Source organism: Pseudophryne corroboree, chromosome 6 (genome assembly GCF_028390025.1).
Source record: "Pseudophryne corroboree isolate aPseCor3 chromosome 6, aPseCor3.hap2, whole genome shotgun sequence".
NCBI classification, from domain to species: Eukaryota; Metazoa; Chordata; class Amphibia; order Anura; family Myobatrachidae; genus Pseudophryne; species Pseudophryne corroboree.
The window spans coordinates 519877702-519897357 of NC_086449.1; the positions used below are offsets into that span (position 1 = coordinate 519877702).

At 44.5% G+C, this 19656-nt stretch overlaps 1 protein-coding gene across 1 annotated transcript in view; it reads right to left on the reverse strand.

Annotated features, from left to right (window-relative positions):
* CPM (carboxypeptidase M) overlaps positions 1-19656 on the reverse strand; it is a 144164-nt gene that overhangs the window by 60811 nt on the left and 63697 nt on the right. Inside the window, exon 3 of the mRNA XM_063927498.1 lies at positions 14665-14762. Within this exon, the coding sequence (XP_063783568.1) occupies positions 14665-14762 (98 nt within the window). The remainder of the gene's footprint in view (positions 1-14664; positions 14763-19656) is intronic.

Below are 19656 nucleotides of genomic sequence, written 5' to 3' on the forward strand. Positions count from 1 at the left end.
TACTCCCGGTTTTTAGCAGGTACTCCTTGCAAATCTGGACTGCGCATGCACGAGTCCGGAAAAGTGGGGGGTGAGGCCTACACTGGAACGGTCATGGCCAGCCACCGCTGGGTTGTGGGTAGCATTGGCCCTCCTGTGCATACTGTCTGAGAGCTGGGGGCGGTGTCTGAGTGGCAGCAGTGTGGAAATAATGAGCAGAGGAGCCGCCCGTACAGTGAAGCCCATAACCCGGCAGGTGGGTGCTGTATGTACTGGGTGTTATATGAGGAAGGGTGGGCATAATAGGGGGGGGGGGGGGTGTAATATGCATTGTGCCACTATAATGTAATATTGGGGAGGGGGGGGGGGCTGTGTAATATTTAGTGTACGACTGGGTGTAATATCGGGGAGATGTGTATAATGTAGTGTGCTACTGGGTGTAATATGGGGGGGCTGTGTAATGTGTAGTATGCTGCTGGGTTTAATATGGGGGGGGGGCTGTGTAATATGTAGTGTGCTACTGGGTGTAATATGGGGGGTTGTGTAAAATGTAATGTAATGTGCTACTGGGTGTAATATGGGGGGGGGCGGTGTAATATTCTATTGGGTGTAATATGCTACTGTGTGTAATATGGGGAGGGGCTATGTAATATGCTACCAGGTGTAATATGGGGACGACGACTGTGTAATTTGCTATTGGGTGTAATATGCGGGGGTCTGTCTCTTCTCACAAATGCACATTACACACTATCTTAATATATAGTGCACTTATATTATTACTCTAGTGTAACTGTAATGTTACTCTCTTTTTTTGTCTTTTTTGCTGCTATTAGTACTATAGTTTTCACCTGCCATTGCAGGACATACCCCTGAGTGGCTATAAATATGCCCTAAACACGTTCTTGGGGCAGAGCATGACACACCCCGTCAACGGAAAGTACAGCATATTCTGCTGCCACTTGGAAGCTCCCTGAAAGTAGTTTTCAAAAGTAGGCAAGTATGGTATAAGCCCTTCCTTGGAGTAGATCCTTGTTTCTGCATGTGCAAGGACTAAGATGCCCACTTTGTGTGTTTTTAAATGCAACAATCACGCTTTGCTTGGTGTGTCTGCAACCATTGAATGCACCATGAAAACTTGCCGCAATCCCATTCAGTGTTTCAAGTATGGATTCCAATGTAGGTGATTAAGCATCTGAATTCGTAAACAGTTATGAGACACACCCCTGACACTCCCATAACATCTACAAATACTCTGTTACATCAGACAAGCCATCATTTTCCACCCAAGGGCGAATTTTTAAGGCTCCGTAGGAATTGTTCAGAAACAGTTATTAACCAACAACAAAGCAAGGAACTTACCTGTAGACTTAGGGAACGGGGCTACAGCCATAATTCTATTAAGAGAGCCAAACGTGCTTTGAGCAATACGAACAGAGAGGCACCAGTCTTTGGGAAAAAGAACACTGAATCTGGCGAAAAAGACACCCTGAGATTTGTTGCCAACTTTTGCCAGGAATGGAAACTGATTAAAAATTGCATTCAGAAGCATTGGCATATCTTATTATCAGATGGGGATCTATCGAAACATATTGACACCACTGTTGCTATGAGTTGGCGCAGGGAGCATAACCTACGGGATCATTTAGTAAGAAGTCATTATTTGCCACACCGAAACCTCCTTCTTTAACAAGGTCTTTTTAATGCAGCTTCTGTAAAGCCTGTCAATTTATGCTGAGGAAGAAAGAAGTTATTGACATAAAGGGTAATGGTAATAAGATCAAGGACTACATCAACTGTCGTACCACAGGTGTCATTTATTGCATCACGTGTGAATATAACACTAGTTATGTTGGCATGACAACCAGGATGATGAAACAACGTATCCTCGAGAATATAGGCACTATCAGAAATGCCACTTTAGTCATCAGTCGAGGGAAACCGTTGACCACTGTCGCCAGATATTTTTACTTCAAATATAAGGGTGATCTTAAGACCTTTAGAGCCTTTGGTTTGGAGACAATACACCTCAGAATAAGAGGAGGTGATCTCAACTAAGAATTGCTCAAACGTGAGAGTTTCTGGACATTCAGACTGGGAACTTTGGCGCCTGCAGGTCTTAATGAATATATTAATTATAGTCCGTTTGTTTGATATGTTACATTAGTACTGCCTCTCATTTGCATGAATAAGACTCAACCATCTATACTCGTACTTATTTTGCTCAATGGCAATTTATAGCTTCCATACTTGATATTTAATATATGATAATTATGATACTTATCATATCTAATCATACACGCATGTGATTATGCCTTGGTGGCTAGACATTGTTCATGATTTTCCCCGGTATAAATAACTTAGGGAATTATACTATAGTCATATATTTATCACTAACCCAATGGGTCTGTATTACATGGACACGCAGTTGGACTAAGATTTGTTTTTGACAATGATCATATTATACAATATAAAGTTCTCTGATAGACGTGACCAAATTATACCCCCTTAAGGGCACGAAGGTCACGCGGTGGACAATAAATCATGAACTCTTTCTAACAACCTGAATATATATTGGTATTTATGCCAATATTTAGACTTGCTTAACACATATCTTTCCAGGCTGATAATTATATTGATGTGGAGTATGGTATGAATATGATATAGATATGTAATTACATATCTGAGTTTCTATAGCTGTCTTGGCATCTTTGTTTTAGCTCTTTACATCTTTGGATGATTGATAATACGTGAAGTGGCTACAGCCTTACAGATGCTGACGGTGCCAGAGATGTGAGCAAGCCTGCGGGCGAAACGCATCATCCACCCGCTGATTCTCCAATGTTAATGCCGCCATTGTAACAGGTTTAACCGAACAAGCATGTTTGATTGAATGTGTACATTCTGATAATGGATACACCCAGACAGAGATAGCACTCTTTCTTTTCTAGTCTTCTCTCATTTCCGAATTGCGGCTTGACACCCTGCAATGCCAGTGATATCAGGGTGTCAGCTACGCTCTAACGGAAACAGCAGAAAGGCTACTATACTTTCCCTTCATGATAGCAGACGTCCGGCCAATACTCTAATCCGCCCTCCACTGATTTATCCTGATTTTTCAGGCGGTCAAGGTGTGACAGCAGATATTGGTAGTGAAATAATCTGCTGGACTATCTATATTTAGGAACTTTGAAAAGATGCACACATGATATTGTTTACACATATTGTGTTATGTCATGCTCCGCTGTTCCATACGGATTGTATGTGATGTTTTCAATGAGACACTGCTATTAAGAGGAAATCAGTTGTTATGTTGTTCCCTATATAATTGAGGGTTGCACAGGTCAAAACGTGGTTGACATTTAACCAGTTGGAGTGCTTGAAAACTGTGCAATATGCTGTTCTGATTTACACTGTATAACTGGATAGTACACATGATACCGTGCTGATGATATTTAAACAATTACCCTACCTGTAAGGGGATTTACTATCCTGGCATGGAAATGTATGAGATACTATGTAAAGGCCCATATACACAGGAGAGATGTGTGCTGAGCGAACCGCATCTCTCCCGCCGCTCAGCACAGCGCGATGTGTGCTGAGCGATGCGGGGGAGGACGGGGGGCTGCTCATTTCACCCAGCGGGTGAAATGAGCGACATGCTAGATTGAGCTTGCATGCAGGCCAATCTAGCACCGGCGATAGCGATGCGCACGGCCGCGCATCGCTATCGCTGTGGGGGGTACACACGAGGGATCTGTGCTTAAAATCTAACCAATCTAGTCAGATTGCTTCGATTTAAAGCATGGATCTCTCCATGAGTACCCCACTTAACTATGAAATTTAAACTAGACAAACACACTGTTGCTAAAATTGGATGGTTATCTGACAGGTGAAAGACTTACGGCGCTATCAAACTAAATGCATATATGAGACACTATGTAACCATGATAGTTAGACTGGATGAATACATTGTTGCTAAATTGGATGGTTATCTGATGGATAAAAGAAACCTATGGTGGTAACATACTAATTTAACAAACGATTTTCATAAATCTGTGCTGTTGAATTATCAATTCACAGCGTAACTAACAGTGTTTATACCTAACAGCTCATTGAGCTCATACAGTTCATGTGACTAACCTATTGTCTACCCTGCGAGTAAGGTCTTAGGTAATTAATATATGTGATACAGGTTGAGTATCCCATATCCAAATATTCCGAAATACGGAATATTCCGAAATACGGACTTTTTTGAGTGAGAGTGAGATAGTGAAACCTTTGTTTTTTGATGGCTCAATGTACACAAACTTTGTTTAATACACAAAGTTATTACAAATATGGTATTAAATAACCTTCAGGCTGTGTATATAAGGTGTATATGAAACATGAATTAATTGTGTGAATGTAGACACACTTTGTTTAATGCACAAAGTTATAAAAAAATATTGGCTAAAACAACCTCCAGGCTGTGTGTATAAGGTGTATATGAAACATAAATGCATCCTGTGCTTAGACTAAGGTCCCATCACCATGATATCTCATTATGGTATGCAATTATTCCAAAATACGGAATAATCCCATATCCAAAATACCTCTGGTCCCAAGCATTTTGGATAAGGGATACTCAACCTGTATTATTAACCGGGGTATTCAGGCCTGTTAAACACACTGTTGTTATGATTAATTGACAGGTGTATGACATCATTTTCCAGTGGTATTAGGTCAACTAGTGTAACCTATTGTCTCTACACAGTGTTATTTAATCAGTAAAGGACGGTATTATTAATAGTGTGTATCAGACAGCTCATCAAGTATACCTATAAATTACATAATACAAGAGTGTATATCTTTCTTTTAATAAGTGCATGCAGTCAATTTATTCTAGTGCAATTTAAATTTACCTTAGGTCCGGTAAATCCTTCAGCCAATGATTAATACCTATTTAGGTCTAAATTTAGGAATTTCTTAATTCAAGGCATTAACTCACTGTCTAGAAAAAAAATCTATTTTCTTTAATTTGAGAAATATCTATTTTTGTGATTTTTTTTTTAGTGTGTCTGTATTTTGTCCTATGTATTATGTCATAAATTCAACCTTAATATTTTAATGCATATCTAATAAAAATAAGAATTTACTTACCGATAATTCTATTTCTCATAGTCCGTAGTGGATGCTGGGACTCCGTCAGGACCATGGGGGATAGCGGGCTCCGCAGGAGACAGGGCACATCTAAATAAAGCTTTTAGGATCACATGGTGCGTACTGGCTCCTCCCCCTATGACCCTCCTCCAAGCCTCAGTTAGGTACTGTGCCCGGACGAGCGTACACAATAAGGAAGGATCTTGAATCCCGGGTAAGACTCATACCAGCCACACCAATCACACCGTACAACTTGTGATCTGAACCCAGTTAACAGTATGATAACAAAAAACGAAGTAGCCTCTGAAAAGATGGCTCACAACAATAGTAATAACCCGATCTTTGTAACAATAACTATGTACAAGTATTGCAGACAATCCGCACTTGGGATGGGCGCCCAGCATCCACTACGGACTATGAGAAATAGAATTATCGGTAAGTAAATTCTTATTTTCTCTAACGTCCTAGTGGATGCTGGGACTCCGTCAGGACCATGGGGATTATACCAAAGCTCCCAAACGGGCGGGAGAGTGCGGATGACTCTGCAGCACCGAATGAGAGAACTCCAGGTCCTCCTTAGCCAGAGTATCAAATTTGTAAAATTTTACAAACGTGTTCTCCCCTGACCACGTAGCTGCTCGGCAAAGTTGTAATGCCGAGACCCCTCGGGCAGCCGCCCAAGATGAGCCCACTTTCCTTGTGGAGTGGGCCTTTACAGATTTAGGCTGTGGCAGGCCTGCCACAGAATGTGCAAGTTGGATTGTGCTACAGATCCAACGTGCAATCGTCTGTTTAGACGCAGGAGCACCCATCTTGTTGGGTGCATACAATATAAACAACGAGTCAGATTTTCTGACTCCAGCTGTCCTTGAAATATATATTTTTAATGCTCTGACAACGTCCAGTAACTTGGAGTCCTCCAAGTCGCTAGTAGCCGCAGGCACCACAATAGGCTGGTTCAAGTGAAAAGCCGAAACCACCTTAGGGAGAAAATGAGGACGTGTCCGCAGTTCTGCCCTGTCCGAATGGAAAATCAGATATGGGCTTTTGTATGATAAAGCCGCCAACTCTGAAACTCTCCTGGCTGAAGCCAGGGCCAATAGCATGGTTACCTTCCATGTAAGGTATTTTAAATCTACCGATTTTAGAGGCTCAAACCAATGAGATTTGAGAAAATTCAAAACTACGTTCAAATCCCACGGTGCCACTGGAGGCACTATTGGGGGTTGTATATGTAGTACACCTTTGACAAAAGTTTGTACTTCAGGCACTGATGCCAATTCCTTCTGGAAGAAGATTGATAAGGCCGAAATTTGAACTTTAATGGACCCCAATTTTAGGCCCATAGACAATCCTGCTTGCAGGAAATGTAAGAATCGACCCAATTGAAATTCTTCCGTTGGAGCCTTCTTGGCCTCACACCACGCAACATATTTTCGCCAAATGCGGTGATAATGTTGTACAGTCACTTCCTTTCTAGCCTTAATCAAGGTAGGAATAACTTCCTCTGGAATGCCCTTTTCTTTTAGAATCCGGCGTTCAACCGCCATGCCGTCAAACGCAGACGCGGTAAGACTTGGAACATACAAGGTCCCTGCTGAAGCAGATCCCTTCTTAGAGGTAGAGGCCATGGATCCTCCGTGAGCATCTCTTGAAGTTCCGGATACCAAGTTCTTCTTGGCCAGTCCGGAGCCACCAGTATTGTTCTTACTCCTCTTTTCCGTATAATTCTCAGTACCTTTGGTATGAGAGGCAGAGGAGGGAACACATACACTGACTGGTACACCCACGGTGTTACCAGAGCGTCCACAGCTATTGCCTGAGGGTCTCTTGACCTGGCGCAATATCTGTCCAATTTTTTGTTGAGGCGAGACGCCATCATGTCCACCTTTGGTCTTTCCCAACGGTTCACAATCATGTGGAAGACTTCTGGATGAAGTCCCCACTCTCCCGGGTGAAGGTCGTGTCTGCTGAGGAAGTCTGCTTCCCAGTTGTCCACTCCCGGGATGAACACTGCTGACAGTGCTATGACATGATTCTCCGCCCAGCGCAGAATCCTTGCAGCTTCTGTCATTGCTCTTCTGCTTCTCGTGCCGCCTTGTCGGTTTACGTGGGCGACTGCCGTGATGTTGTCCGACTGGATCAACACCGGCTGACCCTGAAGCAGCGATTTTGCCAGGCTTAGAGCATTGTAGATCGCTCTTAGCTCCAGTATATTTATGTGAAGGGACGTCTCCAGGTTTGACCACACGCCCTGGAAGTTTCTTCCCTGTGTGACTGCTCCCCAGCCTCGTAGGCTGGCATCCGTAGTCACCAGGACCCAGTCCTGTATGCCGAATCTGCGGCCCTCTAACAGATGGGCACTCTGCAACCACCACAGGAGAGACAACCTTGTTCTTGGTGACAGTGTTATCCGCTGATGCATGTGCAGATGCGATCCGGACCATTTGTCCAGCAGATCCCACTGAAATGTCCGTGCATGGAATCTGCCGAATGGAATCGCTTCGTAAGAAGCCACCATCTTTCCCAGGACTCTTGTGCATTGATGTACTGACACAGTTCCTGGTTTTAGGAGGTTCCTGACAAGTTCGGATAACTCCCTTGCTTTCTCCTCCGGGAGAAACACCTTTTTCTGAACCGTGTCCAGAATCATTCCCAGGAACAGCAGACGAGTTGTCGGGGTCAATTGAGATTTTGGAAGATTCAGAATCCACCCGTGTTGCTGAAGCACTACCTGGGTTAGTGCTACACCGACTTCCAGCTGTTCTCTGGACTTTGCCCTTATCAGGAGATCGTCCAAGTAAGGGATAATTAATACGCCTTTTCTTCGTAGAAGAACCATCATTTCGGTCATTACCTTGGTAAAGACCCGAGGGGCCGTGGACAAACCAAACGGCAGCGTTTGAAACTGATAATGACAGTCTTGTATCACGAACCTGAGATACCCTTGGTGTGAGGGGTAAATTGGGACATGCAGATAAGCATCCTTTATGTCCAGGGACACCATGAAGTCCCCTTCTTCCAGATTCGCTATCACTGCTCTGAGTGACTCCATCTTGAACTTGAATTTCTGTATGTACAGGTTCAAGGATTTCAGGTTTAGAATAGGTCTTACCGAACCGTCCGGCTTCGGTACCACAAATAGTGTGGAATAATACCCCTTTCCCTGTTGTAGGAGGGGTACCTTGACTATCACCTGCTGAGAATACAGCTTGTGAATGGCTTCCAAAACCGACGTCCTTTCTGAGGGAGACGTTGGTAAAGCAGACTTTAGGAACCGGCGAGGGGGAGACCTTTCGAACTCCAACATGTAACCCTGAGATATTATCTGCAGGATCCACGGGTCCACTTGTGAGCGAGCCCACTGATTGCTGAAAATCTTGAGTCGACCCCCCACCGCTCCTGAGTCCGCTTGTAAAGCCCCAGCGTCATGCTGATGGCTTTGTAGAACCCGGGGCGGGCTTCTGGTCCTGGGCAGGGGCTGCTTGCTGCCCTCTCTTACCCTTTCCTCTGCCTCGCGGCAGATAAGACTGTCCTTTTGGTCGCTTGTTTTTATAGGAGCGAAAGGACTGCGGCTGAAAAGACGGTGTCTTTTTCTGTTGGGAGGGGGTCTGAGGTAAAAAAGTGGATTTGCCGGCAGTTGCCGTGGCCACCAGGTCCGAAAGACCGACCCCAAATAATTCCTCTCCTTTATATGGCAATACTTCCATATGCCTTTTGGAATCCGCATCACCTGACCACTGTCGCGTCCATAAACTTCTTCTGGCAGATATGGACATCGCGCTTACTCTTGATGCTAGAGTACAAATATCCCTCTGAGCATCTCGCATATAAAGAAAAGCATCCTTTAATTGCTCTAGAGTCAATAAAATACTGTCCCTATCCAGGGTATCAATATTTTCAGTCAGAGAATCCAACCACACTACCCCAGCACTGCACATCCAGGCTGAGGCTACTGCCGGTCGCAGTATAACACCAGTATGTGTGTATATACTCTTCAGTGTAGTTTCCAGCCTCCTATCTGCTGGATCCTTGAGGGCGGCCGTATCAGGAGACGGCAACGCCACTTGCTTTGATAAACGTGTGAGCGCCTTATCCACCCTAGGGGGTGTTTCCCAGCGCGCCCTAACCTCTGGTGGGAAAGGGTATAATGCCAATAACTTCTTGGAAATTAGCAGTTTTCTATCTGGGTTAACCCACGCTTCGTCACACACGTCATTCAATTCCTCTGATTCTGGAAAAGCTACAGGTAGTTTTTTCACCCCCCACATAATACCCCTTTTTGAGGTACCAGCAGTATCAGAGATCTGCAAAGCCTCCTTCATTGCCGTGATCATATAACGTGTGGCTCTATTGGAAAATACGTTTGTTTCTTCACCGTCGACACTAGATTCATCTGTGTCGGTACCCGTGTCGACTGACTGAGGTAAGGGACGTTTTACAGCCCCTGACGGTGTCTGAGACGCCTGAGCCGGTACTAACTGGTTTTCCGGCCGTCTCATTTCGTCAACTGACTTTTGTAATGTGCTAACATTATCACGTAATTCCATAACTAAAGCCATCCATTCCGGTGTCGACTCCCTAGGGGGTGACATCCCCATTACCGGCAATTGCTCTGCCTCCACACCAACATCGTCCTCATACATGTCGACACACACGTACCGACACACAGCAGCCACACAGGGAATGCTCTAATCGAAGACAGGACCCTCTTAGCCCTTTGGGGAGACAGAGGGAGAGTTTGCCAGCACACACCAAAAGCGCTATAAATGTATATAAACAACCCTAGAAGGTGTTGTTTTTGATATAAGCGCTTTTAATATATCAATGTCGCCAAATTATGCCCCCCTTCTCTTTGTTACCCTGTTTCTGTAGTGCAGTGCAGGGGAGAGTCCTGGGAGCCTTCCTCACCAGCGGAGCTGAGCAGGAAAATGGCGCTGAGTGCTGAGGAGAATAAGCTCCGCCCCTTTTTCGGCGGGCTTTTCTCCCGGGTTTTAAGAAAACTGGCCTGGGTTAAATACATACATATAGCCTTAATGGCTATATGTGATGTATTTATTTTGCCACTAAAGGTATTTAATATTGCTGCCCAGGGCGCCCCCAGCAGCGCCCTGCACCCTCCGTGACTGAATCAGTGAGACGTGTAGCAACAATGGCGCACAGCTGCAGTGCTGTGCGCTACCTTCATGAAGACTGAGGAGTCTTCTGCCGCCTGCTTTCCGGACCTCCGTCTTCAGCGTCTGTAAGGGGGATCGGCGGCGCGGCTCCGGGACGAACCCCAGGAGGACCTGTGTTCCGACTCCCTCTGGAGCTAAGTGTCCAGTAGCCTAAGACTCCAATCCATCCTGCACGCAGGTGAGTTGGAAATCTCTCCCCTAAGTCCCTCGATGCAGTGATCCTGTTGCCAGCAGGATTCACTGAGATTTAAACCTAAAAAAACTTTTTCTAAGCAGCTCTTTAGGAGAGCCACCTAGATTGCACCCTTCTCGGACGGGCACAAAAACCTAACTGAGGCTTGGAGGAGGGTCATAGGGGGAGGAGCCAGTACGCACCATGTGATCCTAAAAGCTTTATTTAGATGTGCCCTGTCTCCTGCGGAGCCCGCTATCCCCCATGGTCCTGACGGAGTCCCAGCATCCACTAGGACGTTAGAGAAAGTTAGATTTTAGATTAATACTGACACACTTATCCTGGTTATCTATATAGTATATATAGAGTCTTCTTTTTTCTCCAGACAAAACTCCCATAACATGCCCATCAGATAGTACATCTCCATACAGCAGGGGTTAAAGTGGGCCAGAACGGGGCAGAACTGTGTTCCGGCACTTCAAACTGGAGAAGGAACCCGCCCACCTTAACTAATAAGTTTAAACACAATAACAGGAAGCGCCACCGTTAAATAAATTATAGCAAGAATTAATAGTCCTCTAGGCGCTGAAGAAAGGACATAGCTCAGACTGGAAGATGCAGGGCTGTCAGAAAGAATCCGACAAATAGGAGGCTGAGGTGGCTGCTAGTTCCGGGCTTCCCTATGTGCCACCCACTGAAACCGTGGCCACCCATATCAATGATGTTGTGGTGGGTGGGCGGTGCTACAGAGGGAATGATTGATAGACCACCCTGCCTCCTCCAAACCCTCTGCCGGTGTTGGGAAACATGACTTAACTGCGCGTCTGCAGCAAAGAAAGGACCAGAGGAGCCGTTTTGACTGTGAGTGCCCAGCCATGCGGACGCTGAGGGAAGGGATGGATGGAGGGAGACAGACTCAATGATGATGCTGCTGCGCCTTCACATGTAAAAAAAAAACAAAAAACCTTTGACAATATATTTTTTGTAAGTTTCAAAGTGATGCTGCAACATTGCTCTCCCAAATGCCACCCAATATTGTTCTCTTTAGCCAGCTCAGCAGACACATTTAAAGGCAGAGATGATCACAGTGTAAGGTTATTTATTATATATGTCACATGAAGGTAAAATTATATATATATAGTACATACAATATGAAACATACAGGTATGTGGTGACTGTCCTCTGCCTTAACCTGTATCACCACATACCTGTATGTTTCATAATGTATGTACTATATAATTTTACCTTCATGTGACATATATAATAAGTAATCTTTCACTGTGAGCATCTCTGCTTTAAATGTACATTCATATCAAGCAGAGGCGGATTTAGGGGTCAGGCTGCCCTTAGGCACAAAAATATTGCCACCCCCCCTTCAAAACTACACCTAGCCTCCATGGTCACCCCCCAGTACAGGTGACTCTGAAGCAGAGGAGACCCCTAGACCTGCCCATAGAACCCTCAGCATGCTGCATTCACCCCAGCTCCTGCTTCACCACCCTCTTGTTGCCGATGGCCTCAGGCACCTGCTCCGTGAGGGCAGTCCTGACCCCCGCATGGCTGCCAGACTGCTCAGTGGAACCCCGGTAGGAACTTTTAGTCATGCCATTGCTGGTGTCCAGGGGCGGATTTGGGACTAAAAGTGGCCCTGGAAAATTTTCTGAAAGTGGCCTCACATGGGCAGAACCAAAATAACTGTAGGCGGAACACACACCCTAACTGCAGCCTAACTTTAACCGCAGCCTAATCCTAACCACAATCTAATCCTAACCCTACCCTAAATGCAGCCTAACCTAACCCCCACCCTAACTGCAGCCTAACCCTAACCCCACCCTAACTGCTGCCTAACCCCCACCCTAATCCTAATCATAACCCCCTCGCTAACTGCAGCCTAATCCTAATCCCACTGTAACTGCAGTTTTACGCTAACTGGAGACTAATCCTAGCCCCTACCCTAACTGCATTTTAACCGTAACTGGTGTGTGGGGGAGGGGTTGATTAGTGGTGCTGTGGATGGGGGGGGGGGGGGGGTAGGGGGTTGGAGCTGTGAGGGAAGAGAACAGGATTGGGGAATTTATGTGGGGGAGGAAAGGCAAATGTGTCGCAGATGGGGGTGGGGGGGATTTTGGAGCTGTGAAGGGAATCTCTGTGGGGGATGGGGGGGGGGGGTTTACACGGATGGGGAGAGTTTGCAGCTGTGAGGGAACAGAGAGGAGAGGGGAGTATGTGTGGGGGGAGAAGGCATGGATAGGGGTTGTTTGTAGCTGTGAGGGAACAATGAGGAGAGGGGAGTCTGTGCGGGGGAGGGTGGGAGATCAGTGTGCAGTGGGTGGGTAGGAGCAGTAAGGGAACAGAGGGGAGAGGATTGGAAAGAGGAGCCTGTGTGTTCCCCACACAGGCTCACAGGAAGTGGGGGGCTGGGGTGCACGGGGAGCCTGTGCGGGGAGATCAGGGTGCCGTGGATAGGGGTGGGAAAGATCAGTGAGGGAATAGTGGGGAGAAGGGAGCCTGTGTGGGGAAGGTCAGGGTGCTGTGGATAGGGGTGGGTAGAAGCAGTGAGGAAACAGAGGTTGTGGTGCAGTAGATGGGGAAACAAGCAACTCACCACTGTTAAAAGGGGCTGCTTCTGGAATGGTCATACCCCTTCCGGCTGGGACCGCTGCAGCTCTGCTGCATGTTCTTCTTCCTGGATGCCGGCCGGGAACTGTTAAGCTCACAGGAGGAGCTCCAAGCCTCTGTACAGGTGCTGGCAGGCTGGTGAGTGACTTGTTACTGGGGGCGTGGCTACATGCGGCATTCGGTCCCACGGCCAGCTCTCCCACACTTCCATCCAGCAGCCCTTCTGTGTGCGGGCGGATGTGCCGCTATCGCTACAGCCATATTCCCTATACCCCTCCCCGCCTGCAATCCATTCAGCAGCTTCTCTGATAGGAGAGGGGGCGGGGTCTTCCATTCTGTGCCGCCCCCAGCAGGTGCCGCCCCTAGGCTTTCAGTTGGTGAAAACCACTTGCTTACTTTCATTTTTTCCACTGTTAATAAATTTTCCCCTATGTGAAAGCCATTGTAACTGTAAGAATGTGTTAGGTGATCGAGAGGGGCAATGGCCCCAGGTGGCAGTTTGTTTGGGAGGCAGAGGTTAGAGGATCTCGCTATACTGTCAATTGAGCAAAACATAGTGAATTTGGACTTGGAGGACATAATCAGAAATTTTGCCTCAATTGAAAATGAAAGCTAGAATAGTGATTTTTTTAAATGGATTTATAGGGGGGGGGGTCATCCTTCACTTTGACAAAGGCGCCCAGACCTCTAGTTACGGCACTGCATGTGTGTTTAGCAAATGAGTGACTGGTCGTTGCTGGAAGAGTAATATTGTTCTCAGATATAATGCAACTGGAAGTGCAAAATCCTCCCCTTTAAAACTATAGGGCAAGAACTGATTTCTTGGCAGCTCTGAGCTGGTGCAAAAGTCAGGTGTTTTTGTGGACACAAATATCTCCTTATGCAAAACATTAACACCCCTAATTGTGTCCTCTCCCCTCTCTTACAATAACGTTGCTGTGCAAAAACAGAGATGTAATTCTCCTACTCTTTACTAAGCAAGGAATGGTGGAGTTAGGTGGATACACCACTATCTTCTCAGCAAAGAAATATACTGCGGAGGAAATCTGGTCACACCAGTGTAAATCAAGGTGTGCAACATCACTGAAGATGATTTTGTGTTGCATCTTAGCAGTATTGTGCATTATAAAACATACCACTTTTCCACCAAAAACCCAGATCCGACCCGGGTTTCTGGACATGGTTACACTTCCAGTCTGGGTCAGACACCGTTTACACTGCACCTTGGCCTACATTATTACCAGGTCGGCCCCAGTTACACTGAACCCATGTCTGCCCTGCATATCACTCACAGACACTCCCTTGAAGCAGACCTCTGCATACACAGCCAATCAGCAGCTTTTAAGCATAACCAGCATTTACACTGCATCCTTACCCAGGTCCGACCCTGGTTCCTGGGTCACTTGACCTGGGTTATTTTTCAAGGACCCTGTTAAACTGAGCCACGACCCAGCAATAACCCAGGTTATTGCGGCAGTGGAAAATGTGTATAGGGGTAGATGTTTAGCAATAATTCTGTGTTTAGTGGAGAGGTGTACAATGTATTATAGAACGTAATTATTTTCATCAGGCACATACCTCGTTCCCATGCATATTTGCAACATACTTGAATTCAGGAATGCCAATAGTGTGCTTTGTTGGGGTTTTTCCAATAACAAAAACCCACAGATCTCTGCCTTAATGAAAAAGAAGAAATAACAATATATTATACATCTATATAGTATATCTTTTATTAAACTGCATTTTTGTTGAGGACAATGTAGTGCCACAGCAGCAAGTCAGAATGCGTTCTTTGAAAAAGTCTCAAATACGAGATATTGTGGTCTAAATTGCTGTCTTTTTATAACTAGTCATATAACTCCCATATGGTCAAAAGGATTTATGTTACATCTTTGAAATTGAAATAATCCTGATGGGGCACACTGACATAGGTCTGCAGGTGCAGGAGTGAAATAACGTAGAAGGAACATTTATTAGATCTCCAAGTTCTGCTCAGTGATTACCTGTACTGCGCAAAGGCTGAACAGAACATAGGGGGTCATTCCAAGTTGATCGCTAGTGAAAAATGTTTGCAGCGCAGCGATTAAGTGAAAAAGCGGCACTTTTGCGCATGAGTATGCGGCGCAGTGCGCACGTGCGACGTACTTTCACAACGGCCGATGTACATTTACACAAGGTGTAGCAACGCTTTTCAATCGCAATGCCAGCCGCAGAGTGATTGACAGAAAAGGGGCGTTTCTGGGTGTCAACTGACCGTTTTCAGGGAGTGTTCGAAAAAACGCATGCGTGCCAGGAAAAACGCATGCATGCCAGGAAAAACGCAGGGCATGTTTGTGACGTCAAAGTGATCGCAAGCTAGGAGTAGGTCTGGAGCTACTCTGAAACTGCACAAATTATTTTTGTAGCCGCTCTGCGATCCTTTCGTTCGCACTTCTGCTAAGCTAAAATGCACTCCCAGAGGGCGGCGGCTTAGCGTTTGCACGGCTGCTAAAAACTGCGAGCGAGCGATCAACTCGGAATGACCCCCATAGACTCTCCTGCAAATGGGACTATACAGCTAATCTTTCCATGTGAATCAAATTCTCTGTGTAGAAATATGGGGGGTCATTCCGAGTTGTTCGCTCGCTAGCAGATTTTAGCAGCATTGCACACGCTAGGCCGCCGCCGTCTGGGAGTGTATCTTAGCTTAGCAGAATAGCGAATGAAAGATTCGCAGAATTGCGAATAGAAAATTCTTAGCAGTTTCTGAGTAGCTCCAGACCTACTCACAGATTGCGATCAGCTCATAGTAACATAGTAACAAAGTATCTGAGGTTGAAAAAAGACAATTGTCCATCGAGTTCAACCTATTTGTGGTGTCCTATGCATGATGATTTGACTAAAATTTCTGACTGATGCTGCTGTCAGCCATTGCATTTTATCCCTATTTATAGTAACTATAATGCATGACTATGCACCATACCCCTGGATATCCTTATCCAATAGGAATTTATCTAACCCATTCTTAAAGGTGTTGACAGATTCCGCCATTACAACTCCCTCGGGCAGGGAATTCCAAACACGTATTGTCCTTACCGTGAAAAAGCCTTTACGCCGTATTGTGCGGAATCTCCTCTCCTCTAACCTGAGCGAGTGTCCACGAGTCCTCTGTGTTGATCTAACCAAAAACAGGTCCCGCGCAAGCTCTGTGTATTGTCCCCTTATATATTTGTAGATGTTGATCATATCCCCTCTTAGTCTCCGCTTTTCCAATGTAAACATGCCTAGTCTTTCAAGCCTTTCCTTGTATTCCATCGTCTCCATGCCCTTAATTAGTTTGGTCGCCCTCCTCTGTACCTTTTCAAGCTCCAGGATATCCTTTTTGTAGTACGGTGCCCAGAACTGTACACAGTATTCAAGGTGTGGCCTCACTAGTGATTTATATAACGGGAGTATAATACTCTCGTCCCTAGCATCAATACCCCGTTTTATGCATGCTAATATCTTATTAGCCTTCTTTGCTGCAGTCCTACTTTGGGTACTACTGCTTAGCTTGCTATCTATGAGGACACCTAAGTCCTTTTCCAGTACAGAATCCCCTAATTTTACCCCATTTAGTAGGTAGGTGTAATTTTTGTTCTTGTTACCACAGTGCATTACCTTACACTTGTCTGTGTTGAAGCGCATTCTCCATTTGGCTGCCCATGCTTCTAATTTAGCTAAGTCGTTCTGAAGAGACTCGGCATCCTCCTCTGTATTTATAGCCTTACACAATTTGGTATCATCTGCAAAAATTGACACCATGCTCTCTAGACCTTCTGTTAGGTCGTTAATGAAAATATTGAACAATAGCGGTCCTAATACTGAGCCTTGCGGCACACCACTTAGCACTTCAGTCCAAGTTGAAAAAGATCCATTAACCACAACGCGCTGCTTCCTATTATCTAACCAGTTTTTGACCCAAGTGCATATTGTGCTTCCTAGCCCTGATTCTTGTAGCTTGTATATAAGTCTCATGTGTGGTACAGTATCAAACGCTTTGGCAAAGTCTAAAAAGATTACATCCACGTCTTTACCCTGATCTAGGTTTGCGCTTACTGTTTCATAAAAGCCAAGTAAGTTGGTTTGACAGGATCTGTCCTTCATAAACCCATGTTGATTCCTTTTAATGACCTTATTGGTTTCAAGGAACTTCTGAATACTATCTCTTAGAATACCTTCCAATACTTTCCCCACTATAGATGTAAGACTAACTGGTCTATAATTACCTGGTTCAGCTTTACTTCCCTTTTTGAATATAGGCACTACTTCCGCTATACGCCAGTCTTTGGGAACCATACCTGATATAACTGAATCCTCAAAGATCAAAGATAGCGGTTTTGCCAGTTCAGAGTGAAGCTCCATTAGAACCCTTGGATGAAATACCATCGGGCCCTGGTGATTTATTAATCTTTAAATGTTTTAATCGGTCACAGACTACTTCCTCGCTTAAATAAGTACCTATCAGTGGGATATTGTCATTATTGAGATTGTGTGTCAGTCCCTGAATTGGGTCCTCTCTAGTGAATACTGTTGAAAAAAACTCATTTAGTGTGTCCGCTATGTCATTATCATTTTTGCTTAAGACTCCCAACTTGTCTTTCAAGGGGCCTATACTCTCCTTTTTTAATCTCTTGCTATTAATGTATTTAAAGAATTTTTTGGGATTCGCTTTGCTTTCCTTTGCTACTAGTTTTTCAGTTTCTACTTTAGCCGCTCTTATTTCCTTTTTGCAATTTTTGTTACATTCCTTATAGTGCTGAAATGACTCTGCTTCCCCGTCAGATTTGTATTTTTTAAATGCTCGCCTTTTCTTGCCCATAAGTTCCTTAATCTTTTTGTTAAGCCACATCGGTTTATGATTTTTATTCCCTTTTTTGCTACTCATAGGAATATATTTGAGTGTATTTTTAGCTAGCAGGAATTTTAGTACCTCCCATTTTTCCGTAGTATTTTTTCCTAAAAACAAACCTTCCCATTCAATATCCCTGAAAAATACCCTCATCTTTTCAAAATTTGCTTTGCTAAAGTTTAAAGTCCTAGTTGAGCCAGTATAGGGCTGTTTGTAGAAACTGATATTGAATGTGACCATATTGTGGTCGCTGTTTCCTATGGGTTCCCCTACTATAATACCCGATACCAAATCCTGATTGTTTGTTAATACCAGGTCTAAGATTGCATTGTACCTAGTTGGTTCCTCAATTAGTTGGACTACGTAGTTATCATTTAGTGTGTTTAAAAACATACTGCCCCTAGCAGTATCACATGAATCGTTTTTCCAGTTTATCTCTGGATAGTTAAAATCTCCCATCACTACTATGTCTCCTACTCCTGCTGCTTTTTCAATTTGCTTTAGTAACAATTCATCATCAGATGCGTTGATACCAGGCGGCCTATAGCATACACCCAATACTAACTTTTTTGTTCCTTTTTCCCCGCATGCAATTTCTACCCATAATGTCTCAACAGTGTCTACAGTCCCCTCCTGAATATCTTCCCATATATTAGGTTTTAAAAACGGCTTTACGTACAGACACACCCCTCCACCCTTTTTATTTAGTCTGTCTCTCCTAAACAGTGTATAGCCCTCTAGATTGACTGTCCAATCATGAGATTCATCCCACCAAGTTTCAGTAATGCCTATAATATCATACTGTTTGCTTGCTGCAAGTATTTCTAGTTCACCCTTTTTACCCTCAGGCAGTTTCGTTCCTGGTTTGACGTCACAAACACGCCCTGCGTTCGGCCAGCCACTCCCCCGTTTCTCCAGACACTCCGCGTTTTATCCTGGCACGCCTGTGTTTTTCTGCACATTCCCAGAAAACGGCCAGTTTCCGCCCAGAAACACCCACTTCCTGTCAATCACACTCCGAACACTTCAACGATGAAAAATTCTTTGTTCGGACGTGAGTAAATCTACTAAGTTTTGTGCTAAAATACTAACCGCATGCGCACTGCGTACCATGCGCATGCGCATTTTTGCCTTAATCGCTCCGTTGCAAAAATCGGCAACGAGCTAACAACTCTGAATGACCCCCATGGTTCCATATTATTCATTTTTGGATATACATTAACAGCTATTTTATACAAACTATTTTAGATATTTGGATCTTCATTTATATCAATTCTAGCTGCAGTACCCGGCTCTGATTGAATCGTTAGATAGATAGATAGATAGATAGATAGATAGATAGATAGATAGATAGATAGATAGATAGACAGACAGACAGACAGACAGATAAAATATATGTATTAGTCAATACCTGTTATAAATATCTTTTCTTTTTAATATTTTCTTCCTTTATCACAGGTATTTCTATGTTATTGTTTTTTTAATGTATTTGTGTGTAATATTTTGCAGTTCACCAGAGCATCCTTATAAATGCTATAAATATTATATATGTTTAGCTAGGGTGTACAATGTGATAATTGTTATATTAATTCAGGATTCTTCCGATTATCTAGATAACTCTTACGATGGTATTTCCATCTGTTGTGCTTGTTTGGCATTAAACCTTCTGTTAGCAGATATGCACTATTAGTCTTTTGCAC